This window comes from Branchiostoma lanceolatum, chromosome 12 (assembly GCF_035083965.1).
Source record: "Branchiostoma lanceolatum isolate klBraLanc5 chromosome 12, klBraLanc5.hap2, whole genome shotgun sequence".
NCBI lineage: Eukaryota > Metazoa > Chordata > Leptocardii > Amphioxiformes > Branchiostomatidae > Branchiostoma > Branchiostoma lanceolatum.
In genome coordinates this window covers 10,300,329-10,316,633 of record NC_089733.1, presented here as the reverse complement: position 1 = coordinate 10,316,633, position 16,305 = coordinate 10,300,329, and the positions used below count along the sequence as shown (strand labels likewise).

At 41.5% G+C, this 16,305-nt stretch overlaps 1 protein-coding gene and 1 long non-coding RNA gene across 2 annotated transcripts; one reads left to right on the top strand and one right to left on the bottom strand.

Moving 5' to 3' along the window:
- Positions 1-3,626: 3,626 nt before the first annotated feature.
- Positions 3,627-5,941, bottom strand: LOC136446563 (uncharacterized). The gene is made up of 2 exons (XM_066445001.1): positions 5,716-5,941; positions 3,627-4,819 (listed from the first exon to the last, which is right to left on the bottom strand). Exons 1-2 carry the CDS (start codon positions 5,810-5,812, stop codon positions 4,062-4,064), a joined length of 855 nt encoding a protein of 284 aa, XP_066301098.1. The 5' UTR covers positions 5,813-5,941; the 3' UTR covers positions 3,627-4,061.
- Positions 5,942-7,753: 1,812 nt separating this feature from the next.
- Positions 7,754-10,600, top strand: LOC136446273 (uncharacterized). Its single transcript, XR_010757545.1, has 2 exons — positions 7,754-7,991; positions 8,596-10,600. It is a non-coding gene; the product is annotated as an uncharacterized lncRNA (long non-coding RNA).
- The last annotated feature ends 5,705 nt before the right edge of the window (positions 10,601-16,305 follow it).

Below are 16,305 nucleotides of genomic sequence, written 5' to 3'. Positions count from 1 at the left end.
GGATAACAGTTAAAGTTTAGACTTATCGATCTCAGAACCGGACGTTACAGAAAACTGCAGCGTCACCTGAACCACCTTCTCACTCCCCTTCCTCACCTGGAACCTTAAGGTACCAGGACTCTCTTCCCAGGACTCTACAGTCAGCACATCGCCCTCCAGCGATTCCTTCTGGTACAGCACGGAGACTTTCCGTACCCCCTGTTTAAATGGATCCCCCCTGACAGTGGGGTACGCCCCCTGTCTTGCCCCGATAACAGCACAGTTGAAGCAGTACCGAATGTAGTGCCTTTGGTTAATGTGCTCATTATAATCAATATCACTAGGTAGAACAGTAACCCTGTAAATAAAAGTCTTAGCGGAAGTTGGCTTTTCGAAAGCCTCCACCGTTTCCGGGCGCGGCTGTGACGTCAGATAGGAATAGTGCTCTTTAAACCAATCAGGGAACGGCTCAGGTCTGGGCGTATCTTTACTGATGTTGACGTCTTGGATGATTCCCTTAATCAAGACCTGATTGGTGGAACCGTCGATTATTTCGCCTCTCCTTATCATTGACGTTTTACCCGCGTGAAGTACTCTCGAGGAGACTTTAAGAATGGTACCTGGCTTGACGAGACTGTAGAAGGAAGGGCTGATCTCCCAAACTTGGCAGCGAGCAAAAATTCTTAGAGGTGTTTCAGTTGCAGACGCAAGCCTCGAGTGCAGAGCGGACAGTCCCGATGCAAACAGCCAGGCAGCTTGGTACACTAAGGTCCTTATGGGTATATGGCCTGTTGAACAGAACAACAAGCTTGATATCAACAAAAGCATAAAAGTTGGTTTATAGGTGCGAAGAAACATACCTAACGTAACCGTTGATGATAACCAATTTACGTGCAGGACCAGTTATCGTCCAGTTTGGGTCATGTCCACATGTCGAGGTGTGTTATGCCAAAGCCTGTTCTCATGAGCAATAAAGAACGTCATAAGTATGAGCCTTAGCCATCTCTCTTGTATACAAAACAATGAAAAATGTTTACGTCCAGCGACATAACAGAATAAACTCCTGAAACCAGTAACAACAAGTTGCACGGAAGCGTCATGGCTCATTCATGACGTATTTCATATGCAATTCGATACCGCGTACTTCATCATGTTTTTCTAACTTTCACGATAGCTAGTATCTTTTAAAAGTAGCTGACGTCAAACCTTTCTTTGATATTCAGACTATCCATGGTGATTCGAGGTTTGAAACTCTTGCCAGTTTTAGGAAGGTTTGATACAACGTAGTGACCCCTGCTCTTGTGGTACATCTTTGTACGGCATAACAGTCATGGCCATTTGTTTCCTTCCATCGCGTCAAGCAATCGGTGGGACAAACATAGTGACTTTACTATCATTTGTCTGTAGACTACTTTGGACAGTTACTGTGCATTTTTTTTCTGGTCTATGTTCTTCAATCATAGCGCTAGAAGGGAAAAGACTGAAGTGGACGATAATGGGTAAGCCTAGCACAATTCTACACCGCTATAAATACATGCTCGCGGGGCGTTTAACAGGCGGAGAAAAACTTACAGACCATGCATTTTTCTTGTTAGAACAGCAGATATTGCTGCCCATGGGTTTATCATTTGTCTCTGTCCACGCGGTTTTAAGATGAATAAGTTTTGAATAAATTGGACGATAATTGGTAATGTTACGTTAGAGAAAAACAAGTTGTTCAAAGTATGAAAGTTCTCATATTGGCAAAGAAAGCCCTGATTTGCAGGATTTATATCTAATAATGTTAAACTTTACTTAACTTCCAAATGCTGCAAGAATGAAATTCCCATCATTTAGCTAATCTACCACTACAGAATTATAGCCTATTATCAATTATGCAAATTAGGTCTTCAATTGCATATGTGATATCTATCGATACATATTCCTCTTTATCTCGTTACAGGCAGTGTAAGAAGCCGGAGCCTGACATCTGCTTGGAGTCCCGAAATTGAGCCAGACATGCGCCAGGTGGTATCAACGGTTGCCAGACAAATAAAGAAGTTAAACGGCGACACATCACCCGATATCTGCGTCTCAAGCAGGACGCTTTGAGTTTGACCAAAGAATAAGAGATGAGCTGACCTGCCCTCTCGAAGTCCCAGTTGTTGAAGTTGGATTCAAAAGTCACCGTCTTCTTGTCTTCACTCCAAGTAAACGATGGTCCATCCTTCCGTTCCATAATGAAGTTCTTTCGTGTCCTTTGGTGGTCAGACCGGTTTCCAGATCTAGACAAAGGACGTTGGCGACTGCAAATAAAACATATCATCAAGTCGAGGAAACAAGGCACAGCAATGTAGTCAAATCCTTCGTGGACTTTTCACGGACTTGCGTGGATCAAATAGGACAATCGTCGTCTTTCCCAAATTTGAACTGGAGTTCTTTAATACCTGGCTACAACAATCTACTCTACTCACCTATATGTCGGGTATATTAAATTGTAAAATCACAACTGCTGTCCTCTCATGCCTGTTCTCGTACCTGTTTCGCCACAAAGTCCAAGAGTCAAAGGTTGAACTGTTACAAATTTTAATGTTCTTTTTCTTTGTTTGAAAACAACAACAACACAATATTGATGCATGATCAAAAGATTCATACATGATAGTTGAGAAATTGAAGACTATAGGTTCACTAATTTCCCCGTGTTTTGTACTGTAAATGAATATCATTTACTCCTATTATCGTAGTGGTATAGCCAGGCGTTTAGCTCCACAGGTCACTGACCGTCAGTTCCTTGAGTAGACGATACCATTATGTTTAAGGGTCACCGTTCGTAACATAAACTGACTACAATGGTCAAAGAGGGATATCCAGTATACGGTATTGTAGTTTCACTCTGTTTTGTGAAAATGTTTGTCAGTGCAGAGTATATTCAAGACATGCTACAGAAGAGGAAAGAAACGGAAATATAATGGCTAGTCTGCAAATACCTCCCCCCTAACAGGAGCCCTTGGATTGGTCCTTCTAGGCTCCAAACAGCAGGCTTAAATCATTCCACTATCTCAAGGTGATGCGGAACCCCCCCGGGAGATGGAGAAACGTCTTCTTTTTTTTTTTCAAACGAATTCCACAAGTGTAAAGTATTTCCTACCGGTACAATAACCACCCCTAAACAGCCCCGATTTCACACAAAATCCCACGAAGTATTCAAATTTCTTGTTTTTTTTGTTGCCTGCCTTGTTTTTTCTCGCCCCATCTCATTAGTTTTGGAGTCTGCGGAAGATGTCATCCAAAAAATTTACTTGCTGTGGCCTAAGATAGGACTTTCATACATTGAACAACTTGGTTAGAGAAGGTGATCTACTGATATAATCTATGCACATGAAGTCCTTTTCTGCATCTGAGTTATGAGTTGTAAAAAGTGAAAACACTAACAGGGACCACCGTCGCCACGGCAACATATTTTTCTGTTGCCAATCTTGTTATCCATATAAAGAAGTACGAGATGACCTCTGTCCTCTGGTATGTAAGGTTGTATTTACTGTAGTTTTTCCACCTTCGTGTTAAAAAAAATCAATACAGTTCTAATAAATCAGCTTATAAAGGCAAATAGTAAGGACAACCTCAAACCAACTGTACACATCTTCAGAAAAGACGCTGTAGCCGCATAGTCTCGTTTAAAACTTTATTCAAGCCCGCACCCAAAATCGGCTATTAAAGATAACAAAGGATGTATCGGAATCAGATTATAGCTAGCTTTACTTTATCCAAATTTTGATGAATTTTTTTTTCTTTCAAAATCAGGAGAAAATTGATGATGCTATCTATACGATTTACTGGTTGTGGCCTTATTCTAATGTGACATTTAGAAACCATTCAATGTGCATTGAAGTTATTGTCCAGCTTTCAGTAACATAAGTTGTTAGTTCTAATACTCCATTTACTCCATTAAAATATTCTTAAGCTTTCTACGTAAATATTATGAAATAGTATAAAAAAATCGACCCGTGGCCATATGTAAACAATACGATGACAGTTACAATTTTTTTTTTACTTCGGTTTTTGACAGACAAGGACGACGTGGCACTGCACTCAAGTTTTTATACTTACAGTTTAGACATACCAATCGCAGAACCAGAAGTTACTGGAAACTGCAGCATCACCTGAACCACCTTCTCATTCCCCTTCCTCACCTGGAACCTTAAGGTACCCGGACTCTCTTCCCAGGACTCTACAATCAGAACATCGCCCTCTAGCGATTCCTTCTGGTACAGCACGGAGACTTTCCGTACCCCCTGTTTAAACAGATCCCCCCTGACAGTGGGGTATGCCCCCTGTCTTGCTCCGATAACCGCACAGTTGAAGCAGTACCGAATGTAGTGCCTTTGGTTAGTGTGGTTATTATAATCAATATCACTAGGCAGAACAGTAACGCTGTAAATAAAAGTCTTAGCGGAAGTTGGCTTTTCGAAAGCCTCCACCGTTTCCGGGCGCGGCTGTGACGTCAGGTAGGAGTAGCTGTCCTTAACCCAATCAGGAAACGGCTTAGATCTGGGCGTGTCTAGCTCTAAGTTGATGCTAACGTCCTGGATGATTCCCTTAACCAAAATCTGATTGGTGGAACTGTCGACGATCTCGCCTCCCTTTATCATTGATGACTTCCCGAGGTGAAGCCATCTAGAGGAAACTTTAAGCCTGGTGCCTGGCTTGACGAGGTTGTAGAAGGAAGGGCTGATCTCCCAAACTTGGCAGCGACTGAAAACTCTTACAGTTGGATCAGCGAGAAGCCTTGAGTCCAGAGCGCACAGTCCATTGAAAGTCAACCAGGCTCCCTGGTAGGTCAGGGTCCATATGGGTACATGACCTGTTAAAGAGAACATCAAGCATGATATCAATTACAGAATATGATAAATCAGCGCTAGCCTCCTTAGCAGGCTATGGGGAATGGTAAAAAATGAACCGAGTGCAATGATGTCGTTCACGATTCCGAGGACGCATGCGCAGCGTAATGTATTGTGGGTAATATGTGAAAGGTGAAGGCCCCTGAAACAGTTATGGTCCTGACATTTGTCCGAGATTTGCAAAACAATGTCTAGGCGTTTTGTTCTTCGGCCGCGCATGCGTACTCGAAAGTGTGAAAGTGCTTATAGGACGGATATGCCTTGACAGAAAAAAAGCCAGACTTGTAAGTTGTAGAGCCTGCTATTAAAGGTCTCTTTAACCTGCTTGTGATAACTTTATAGATAAATGTTAAAAGGCGACGGAGACGACATGAAAACAACCTAAGGGGAAAGTTAGGGAGTGAATATACCACAACGCCAGTCTTGTAGCAAGATTCCTTTCAAACCCTTTGTTTTCATCTTGACCTCTTACTTTGACCTATATCTGACTTAAGATCCGAATTTGATTTTGGACAGGATTAGGCAGACCCGGATTCGACCCTGGTATGAACGCAAATGGTTTTATCTGGATCGACCTTGAATCTGGGCAGTCACAGTGTAAAATTTCCTTGGCTGGCTTGTGTAAGCCCTGGAAACAGTCTGGCACCCAGGCTAAAAAGAAATGCAGTACGCTATGCATACGTCTCGTAAGTATTACGCTTTTCCCAAGCCTTACGCCGCATCAAGCAGTACGTTGTCCTCTAGCTCTAAGTCATTATGCTTTATCTCAGGCATTACGCTTCGTGTCAAGCATCACGCTTCGAGTTGAACGTATGATTAGAAGAATTAACTGTGATACTGAAGTGTTCTAATGCCTGACCTGCCCTGTCGAAGTCCCAGCGGTTGAAGTTGTATTCAAAAGTCACCGTCTTCTTGTCTTCACTCAAAGTAAACGATGGTACTTCCTTCCGTTCCATTTCTTAAGTCCTTTGCTGGTCACAAAGACTTTCCCCTATAATTAATTACCTACTTGGTGGTCAGACCGGTTTCTAGAGACCTAGGTGTCGACACAGGTCGGGGAGGGGGGCGTTTTCGTCAACGACCGGCCGTGAGCTCATTGGATAGACGATACCAATAACTCTAAAGGGGTCACGTTGGAAACACAAAGTCAATGGCTGCGATAGTTGGAGACATCTAGCGTAAAATGTTGTAGTTTCCTTTTGTTTTGCGAAATCCCCGTGACCACGGAGAATATCTTAATACCTAGTAAGAAGTTTTTTCCAGGGAGAGAAAAACACGGAAACTGCATGCACCCCCGTGCCAGAATGATCTTCAGTTGACTTCTGAACCTTGAACTTCTGTATGACTATCCTCATGCTTAAAGCACACTGTATGCCCGCTGTCCATCGCCTTTCGGTGTTACTAGCTTGGTTCAACTCCAACTACATGTAACTTTTGTTACCACTTTGAGGATCTTTGAGCCATGGGACTTCCACAGAGAGGGTGGATACACTGAAGTATTGCGAGCATTTCAACACAAGACACGCGAAAACAAGTCAATGTCAAAGGCACCGATCACATTTATGACCTCCATGAAAAATGGAGGCATTGATTTGAGTTTCCATCGCTCTTTTTGGGCAGGACAAATTAGCAACGGGTCGTGACGTCATAGAAATAAAACAGGAATCCTTTCTGTGACGTTACGGACCGTTGTTAATTTTTCTCACCAGAGCATTCAGTAGACGATTGATTTAAAGATTACATATTTTTTTATAGAAAAGACCAGCTGACAGAAGATATGTTATTTCATAGACACATTAAATGGAAGCCAATAGATTATAGAGTCTGAGGGGAAATCTGTCCCAACGCTCACAGATATTTTGCAAAATAAAGTGAAACTGCGATGTTTTATACTTAATGTCTCTAACCAACCTCATCGGTTACTTGTAGTTTGTGTTTCGAAATTTGACCCCCTTTGGCTCAATGGTATCGTCTGCCCAATGAACTCACGGTCAGTGACCTGCTGAGCTGATCTTTTGGTTATACCACTAATACTATAGGGGTAACGTAACCTTTTTTTAAGGTGCAAATTCTAAAGAAAGTTAGCGGAACTATTGTATTTTGTTGGTAACGATTACACTTTGATCTAAGTGTGTAGAAGCATGTGAATATTTGGATTTCAAGTGGAGAAACAGAAATGAAGTGATATCTCTGATGAAAGGGTGTAACCTTTGACCTGTGGCCTTTGTGGCGAAACGGCTGCAGCAGAGTTACTGGATATATAACTCTTTCTTGTCACGGGAGGACAGAGGTTGTGATTTTATACTTGAGATTCTACCGGACGTAGAGGTGATTCTTGATACCAACTTGTAGTGCAATTCGATTCCATAAAAAATGTTTTGTCTTCTTGCAACGTTGGGACGACTGGCTATCTGACACTAGCCTCCGTTGCAGACTCTTTACGGCCGTTTTCTTTTCCAAGTTACAGTTTTATTATTACATTTTAGTCTTATTGCTTCCCGGCTAGCAATGGGGCTAATCTGACACCTCCTCGGAATTTTTTAAAGATGGAAAACAGTGCAGGTTAAATTCTTTAATAATAATATCAGGTGTATTTGCAGCCAGTGCCACAGGCAGGTACCCAATGTGTAGGGTAATGAGGCTGTTTAACGTGTTCGAGGCACCTCCTCGAGCACGGGACCCCCGTTTTACGTCCCTCCCGGAAGACGATTTCGTGGAAAGCTTCGTGAGGCTACAGCAATCCGGACGTCCTTGGTTGGTCTCCCATCCAAGCACTGTCCGGACCGCGCGTTGCTTAACTTCCGAGATCGAGGGATCGGGTGTATCCAACGCGCCACGCGGCCGTAGCTAACAAGATTTGCGTTTAAGATTAGGAAAAGACGAATATAAATTTGTTGTATTTTGACATAATAAGTGCGTGGAAAGTCACCTGTGAGGATTTGACTGATTTGCTGTGCCTTATGTTTCTTCTAGTGGATGATCCAAGTACATAAGGCAACGCCCCCCTTCCCACACTTTTGTAACATCTAGCCTATAAAATGGACCGGAAGAAAGGAACGCCGTTTACGTTGAGCGAAGACAAAACGACGGTGACTTTTGATTACAGCTTCAACCGCTGGGACTTCAACAGAGCAGGTTAGAACATCATCGGTATCAACCCTACTTCTTTACCGTCGAACTCGAAGCCTATCTTTTAGACCATTTTTTAGTGTGCTTTTTCGGTAGTGTGGGTTCGCTATGATTAACCACTACTAGTAGGCTACACCAACTTATTATCTGTAATAATAGTTCTTAATTCAAAGTAAAATGAAACAAGAGGCCAAAATGAAAACAGTGTACCCGTCCGGGAAGAAAAACTGACAACCTCGAACCCCAATTTGCCTTAGGGTATGAGTTTTCAAATAAATATATCATGAATACTAGTTCATGTATATCATATACATGTATACAATAATATTGTAATTAAGACTTTGATTGAACACTTCTGCGGCTTCTGCCCAACTGAGCTAGGTACAGGTCACAAAAATGTATGACAATTGCTTCTTAGTTAAGCGATGGTACTTCAGTGTCTTACGTCCATCTCCTTTAGTGATCACTAATCAGTTACAGATGTCTGGTGTCTCTGTCATAGGACCACCAGTGGATAGACTGCTCATCTTCCTGTTATTACAGCTAAACATCTTGCAACATCTAGATGTGCTCTCAACAGTAATACCATGCTTAATGTTATTTCCAACAGGACATATATCCATCTGGACGGTGAGTAACCAGGCTGCATGGTTGCAGTACATGGGGTTGTCTGCTCTTGACTCAGATCTTTCAGAAGTAAGAATGTTTACTCGCTGTCAAGTGTGGGAGCTCAGCCCTTCCTTCTACAGTCTCGTCAAGCCAGGTAGCAGGCTTAAAGTGTCGTCTAGAATGCTTCACGTGGGTAAAACATCGATGATAAGGGGAGGCGAAATGGTCGACAGTTCCACCAATCAGATCTTGGTTAAGGGAATCGTTCAGGACGTCCACATCAGCATGGACACACGACGACCTCAGCCATTACCTGATTGGACGAAGGAAAAGTTCTTGCATCTGACGTCAGAACCGCGTCCGGAAACGGTTGAAGAGTTCGAGGAGCCAAATACCGCTAAAACGTTTATTTACAGTGTTACAGTACCACCTAGCGATATTGATGAAAATAACCACACTAACCAAAGCCACTACATTCGGTACTGCTTTAACTGTGCTGCCGTGGGGGCCAAACAGGGGGCGTACCCCACTGTCAGGGGGGATCTGTTTAAACCGGGGGTACGGAAAGTCTCCGTGCTGTACCAGAAGGAATCGCTAGAAGGCGATGTTCTGACTGTAGAGTCCTGGGAAGATAGTCCGGGTACTTTAAGGTTCCAGGTGAGGAAGGGGAGTGAGAAGGTGGTTCAGGTGACGCTGCAGTTTTTCGTAACTTCAGGTTCTGAGACTAAAGCCTCTAAAATGTAAACCATTTCGAAAGATAACATGGAAATTACACTATTACATGCAAGGTGTCTGAAAATCTCAAGACTAAGTAGTGTAGCCAACATGGCTCTCTGGACCTTTTTGGAGGGCTTATAATACACTTTTGCTGATAACTTATTATCTCCATGAAAAATGGAGATATAGTTTTGGGTGTGTCTGTGTGTCTGTCTGTTTGTTTGTTTGTAATTGGAAAATTATAGGACTGTCAATATTGCAACATGTGTAAGTTAGATAAAGGTGTTTATGACCAAGCATATATTATGCAAATGTGTAAGTCATTTGCATGAATAGAAATGTTCATGGAGATATGAGGTCGTGGAACTCTTGTTTTTGTACTGTGGCGTTTGTGCAGCCAGCCCGTAAATATTCGGCTTGTTGCACAAACGACCCAGTACAAGAAGAAGTCATCAACAAAAGTGTATTATAAGCCCCAGAAAAGGCCAAGAGAGCCTATGGAGGCGAAAGTAGTGGACGTTAAGGATAAGGAGTGGCTGACGACGTGACTGACGTTTTGTACCGTTCTATACCAGCAGAATTTAGAGTAAAATATTCCTCTGCTTTTCAGGCAAGCATGTCCACAATATGGGTGATTTGCAAAATGATGTTTGTTCTCAAGAAGAAACATGTGGTACCTCGTAGTATTATATCCCTCACTTAGCAGAGATAACCTTTCAAACATCTGTGACAATAATTGTACCTAGTAAAATCATTGTAAATTACAGTTACATTAATAATGTTTACTGTTCCTTGAAAATTCATTGTGCGATTTTTGTTGTTCAGGACGTTCAGTGAGGCAGCGATAAAAACAACGATAAGCAGTAAGCTACATGTACAACAACCGTTTCCGTCCCGAGACAGCTGAATTTAGTACGACATATCCGCGATTTTTCAAACAATGTCCTCAATTTGGTGTTGTGAACCCTTTTACAACGATTGTGACAGGACTTTTATATGAGGGGAAAACTAGGACTAGTCACACTCAATTTTAGATTCCATATGAATGGACATGTAGAAGGCTCTCTTGTGTTGTTACAGCTGCCAAAGTGGAACTTGATGATACAAAATATACATACAATTAGTATCAAAGCAATATTGCATAGGCTGACCTTTTTTGTCATGGTTGTACCCAGTTCGGTTATTTTAGTCGAAAAAGATACTGGGGATGTTTAAGAGTTAACTAGAGAAGCGCATAGAGAAAACTCGATAAATTCATTTTCCATCAATAAACTCAAAAACAGCTTCTATCACTTGCACTAAGCAGGTCTTCTGTCAATTAACCATATGTAACAGGCGCCGAAAAAGTACGCATGCAATAATCAAACTGAAAAATTACTCGGAGCGCAAAGCAATCTGCCTTTATCTAAGTCTTACGCTATAATTGACAAGAGGCCGAACGAAGAAAATGCTAAACGTCACCACTGAATAGTTCTTCCATCCGTCAATTGGTCTGAAGGATGAGATATAAATCACGCAACAATCAACCTAAAAGATAACTCACAAACATCAATCAAGGAAAACATTTGAAAAATGGCAACGACCAACGGGAGAATGCATGCTTTAGTGGTGAGCTTTATCTACTGCGGTGTTTTTGCCTTTAACATGACAGATGGTACTCTGAGTGGATACTATCTATGCAGGTATGAATGGATTCCGGCCCTCTGGTCGTAAAAAGTGCTCAAATGCATAAATAATATGTGGATATATATATATCATCATCATCATACATCCGGATTCCAGTGAGGTATACTAGAGACGTTTTTTCGAGTACTTACATATAGGGCCTTCTATGGCAAATAACTAACAGTATGTACGTGTACATTTGTGGTACAAACCATTGAGTGTCATGGGCAGATTAAGACAGAAGGTCGAGTTACCTGATATATAGCGTAATGCCGAAAAAGTGGAATCTCACTTTCAATGCGAGGAAACTATAGAAAACAATCAGGTAAATTAGCAAACAAGTTAACAGTTACACAAAAACGGACAGTGGGAAAATGCATGCTTTAGATGTAAGCTTTATATATTCATCGCGGTGTTTTGCTTAAACATGACATACGGTTCTCTGAGAGGATACTATCTCAGTGGATTCGGATGGGTTAGTGCCCTCTGGCGGAAAACCTGCTATATGTACGGTCCGATTAGATAGAAACATGGTCGACTGCATACAGAATGTGGATATAGAGCCTACGATGACATATGAACAGGTACATCCATTGCGTAATGCAAAATAAATCATGCGACTGGAAAAATCCCCCAAAAAGTTTTCCTCCCATCCCTCTGTTTTTATTTTTCACAGCTTGCTAATTATAAAGAACTACCTCGGAGACCCGTTCTCCGTATAAATCAGTACTAGTCATGAAGCATGTGCGACAAATTTGTAGAATTCACAAACCTGTATTAGCCCTACCTCGTTAACTTCATAAGCACTGAAATTCCCAAATGTTAGAAATCCTACTGCAACCCTGACTGTTCATGTAACAACGTGTGTATGCCGGACCAAAAAATAGATAAATAAAGATGTCCGACGACCAAGCAAATAGCATGGGGTGGCCTCATGCCTTAGCTATATTTTTGCCTCTAACATGACATATGGATCTTCTGGGGGATACAATCTCAGCATGCATGAATGAGTTTGGACCCACAGTTAACAGGAGATATCCGGGCTCCGATGGAACGATGATGTCTACACAGAGATAACCGTCTCAGTAACATGCCTGACATATGATGTACTGATACACATGAACTGACCTTGGCTATGTAGCCTCCAACGTCTACGTTCCGTAGTAAAAAATTGAAAACATGAGATGTTACTGTATTCAATATTATGGCAAACGGAAGACGTTTCAGTTGTCGTAACCGTTAAAACGTAAGCACTGTCAAAGTGGCTAAATCACATACTCAATTCAGTTGAACAATATCTTAAGTACATGGGTACAATTCCAATACTTAGAAGGTACTGTCACATTGGCTAAATTACATACTCATTACAGTTGAACAATATCATAAGTACATATTGGGTACAATTAGAATACTTAAAAGGTACTGTCACATTGGCTAAATTACATACTCAATGCAGTTGAACAATATCGTAAGTACATGGTTAAAATTAGAATACTAAGGTACTGTCACATTGGCTAAATTACATACTCAATACAGTTGAACAATATCATAAGTACATAGTTACAATTAGAATACTTAAAAGGTACTGTCACATTGGCTAAATTACATACTCAATACAGTTGAACAATATCGTAAGTACATAGTTACAATTAGAATACTTAAAAGGTACTGTCACATTGGCTAAATTACATACTCAATACAGTTGAACAATATCATAAGTACATAGTTACAATTAGAATACTTAAAAGGTACTGTCACATTGGCTAAATTACATACTCAATACAGTTGAACAATATTATAAGTACATGGTTACAATTACAATACTTAGCATGTATCAAAAATTGTTAATTTTTCAGGTATAGGATTGACAGGTTGTAGATCTTACTCTACCTGCTTATTCATTTATGTATTTATTCATTGCTTTGGCTGTTCAGCACGCAAAGTCAGGGTTGCCCAACTAGCCTGTCTGTCTGTTCAATTATCATCAAAATGTTTCTAAAATGTTTTTAGGTGATTTTGATTTATGTTCATCGCACTCTAACGTTTCAGATGCGAGTCTCCATAAATCCCGTTTGGTAAGTGTAATGGGCCACCGCAAGACATCCGGCCATCTCATAACTCACCGTTAGTACTGCCAGTTATAATACGTGCTTTAGACGTAAACGCTTTGGAGATGCTAGAGATATTCCTGATTTGTACTGTCCTATGAAAGAGTTGGAAGCCTGAAAGAGTTTGATGGAGAGAGTGCTGTCATCTCACGGGAGAGAATGCATTCATCACCGAGACTTTGCCTGCTCGAGAAAGCCCCAAATTATCACTGTTTCGGTACCCACCCTCATCAGGACACACCGACATTTCAGAAAGACTGGTAAAACTATGAATCAGTAGACGCAGTATTTTAATGTTTTGACTTGATTTGGATTGCCACACTATAATGCGAATGGAGCACAGGCAGCGATTGATTGTATCACGCGCCACAATTTAGATATCACAGAGCATATTACACAATACAAAACATGCTGTACAAAGTTTTAAACATAACAAAACATGAATACAATATAAAAAGCAGCACAATGAATATAACCTAACACTGTCAGTCCATTCCATGATAGCTGTATTGCACAAATGATTAATGAAGTTTTAAAACTGATTTCCAGAGCGGAGGCTAACATTTTGAATATGTTTATGGTTAGCGGGGTGGACCCCATCTTTTTTTCGATAAGTGTGTGTGTGTGTGTGTGTGTGTGTGTGTGTGTGTGTGTGTGTGTGTGTGTGTGTGTGTGTGTGTGTGTGTTTGTGTCTGTATCTGTGTGTATGCTCGATGTGAGAATACACTTAGACACGGGGGCTTTATTTAACGTCCATTACGAGGGACGATCCTAAATGAAGCAAGGTACTCACTGTCATCTGAGTCAAGTGAGGAAATTCGTGTTAAGTGCCTTTCCCAAGGACACAATCTGGGCATCTCGATTCTAGGCCAAGCACTCTCACCATTACTCAACATCATGCCATGGGTTGAGCTTTTGAAAGTATTGATGGCAACGTTTCCTGTTAAGAGACGCTTAATGGCATAAGTGACGTGAAGCAGTAATGATAAAACCGACTTCTTTGCTGTGCAATATGGTCGCAATAATTCAATTTGCTGGGTTTCGGAATGAAGTAAAGAAAAAGACGCTGGACTGGAAGATCAACATGAAGACAAAAGTATGTACCTCGGTACACAAAGTGTTAATGTCTGAACCTATAGGATGATTCAAGATTCCTTTACTAGGATTCTTTAATGGTACAATGTCACAAGAAAAAATAAAGATGCAATGAAGAGGATGCAGGCTTAGAAATACCTCACATGAAATACAGAATACAAGTTTCCTATCAGCTCTCTTCTTCTCTTGCTGACGTAATGTGTCCAAGAAACAAGAAAATACATTGCTGTGGCCCCATGTTATCTTTTCAGCCATGGGTGCAGCAAAGCATACGGACGCAATACGGTCTGTCGAACTGAGATTTTGTATCGTTTCGTTGGCAACCTGTCATCTTAAAAGGCCATAGCAATGACGTCAATGACGTTTGCAGCAATGGAAAGGCCGACATTTACTGTGCTGCTGCATTAGAGATATTCTTACGAGTTGGACATGGAACGGTGGTTACCCTGACCAAATCGCGCTTCAAGCATCAATTCCACTGGTCAAGCCCCTAAGAGCCCCTGGCAGCAAGGGATTGTGTATCATAGGTTATAGCTAGGGCGATGGTCTGGTGGTTTTGCTTTGATGATGGATTGAATTCAAAACAGTAAGAGGAGTCTAGATAAGCATCGCGGAGAGCAACGTAAAGAAGCATTGGAATAAGACAGAATATTTCATTTTTTTAAAATTTATGTCTTATTTGATTCAACAGCAACAGTTAAAAATGATACACAAACACAGATATGCATATGTCAACACAAAAACGTTTGTTTCACATATTTTCACATTGACGCGATCTTTACTGCACTAGTGTAGAATCTCAAGATTGATGGAGGAGCGCAAGTTTTTATTCAAAGTGCAAGTGGTTGAGTCACTAACATTGGCATACGCATCGTGAAAATAGATTGCGTTAAGGCAAGACTTTGTGTTCAGAAATTGAATATTGATCTATTCTGCGAGTCCATAATTCAAAAGTGGCATATCTGAATCAAGGTTTTAATAGAAAAAAAAACATTTGCGTCAGGGTACAAGTAATCAACGTGGAAAACATCGTGGCAAAACAGGATGTTTACGAAAATCGATTACAGGTCTAGTCCGTGCGGTTGCAACTGAAGAGAAGGAAATTTTGAAGCGTATCAAAAGTAACGATTAAGTGCCAGACGACGTCGACGTAAGCAACGTGAAGATCACTTGCTGAAAAGCATAAGAAACACGCCGACGGGCGAAGGACAAAATGCCGATAAAGCTGCTTGAATGAAATCAATACAAGAGTCGAAAATTGTGTACCAAACCAGAAGCGTCAGCAGCTTTTTAACGCCATGGTTGATATAGCATTGGCCAAGTGTATGAAACTGAATCCATGAAGAACATTTGGACAAGGGCAAGAAATACTGATATGCTGACAAGCGCAGAATGGAGGGCTGACCATAGGTGATAGCATTGGACAGTGGTAAATCACCTCATCCCGGGTGTAACTCACCAGTTTTGTATTGAAGAGTAAAAGCTGCATATTAGGCAAGATGTGTTTGAGCTACTCATACCGCAAAGGAACCCTACTTTTTTCGATAAGTGTGGAGGCTTCTTTAAGGTTCTCAAGGTGTGGCTCTCCTCAAACACGGGACATCCATTTAACGTCCTATCCGAGGGACGTCCCTAATCGAAGCTAGCTACTCATTTCCACCTTTCCCCTGGGCACAGCGTCGGTGGCATGTCAGGGGATTCGAACTCAGGACCTTTGGGTTTTGGGCCAAACACGCCAACACGATGCATTGGACAAGCTTATGAAACAGAAGAACATTTGAACATGAACAATGTGCTGGCGACCGGAGAATCGAGCGCTGGTCTGTCTGCCTGAACCCAATCAAGAGGCGGAAATAACCTTTAGATACTATAAGCGATTACAATGGCGTAAGCAACATGTAGACGCATTGCCGCACATGGTAGCCTACTTCACAGACTTCTTGGAGCGCCGGTTTTGATATTTTCGGGGGGGGGGGGGGGCGTTGATTCACGATTTTCAACATTAGGTTCTCTAATGCCCGGGGAGACAGCTTCGCCGAGCCAAGTTTATTACCTCTCTGTAAGGTTTCCTTAATCCTTTTTCATTTCAGAACGCCGAAACATACAGCAGGCTTCTTGGCGCGGTG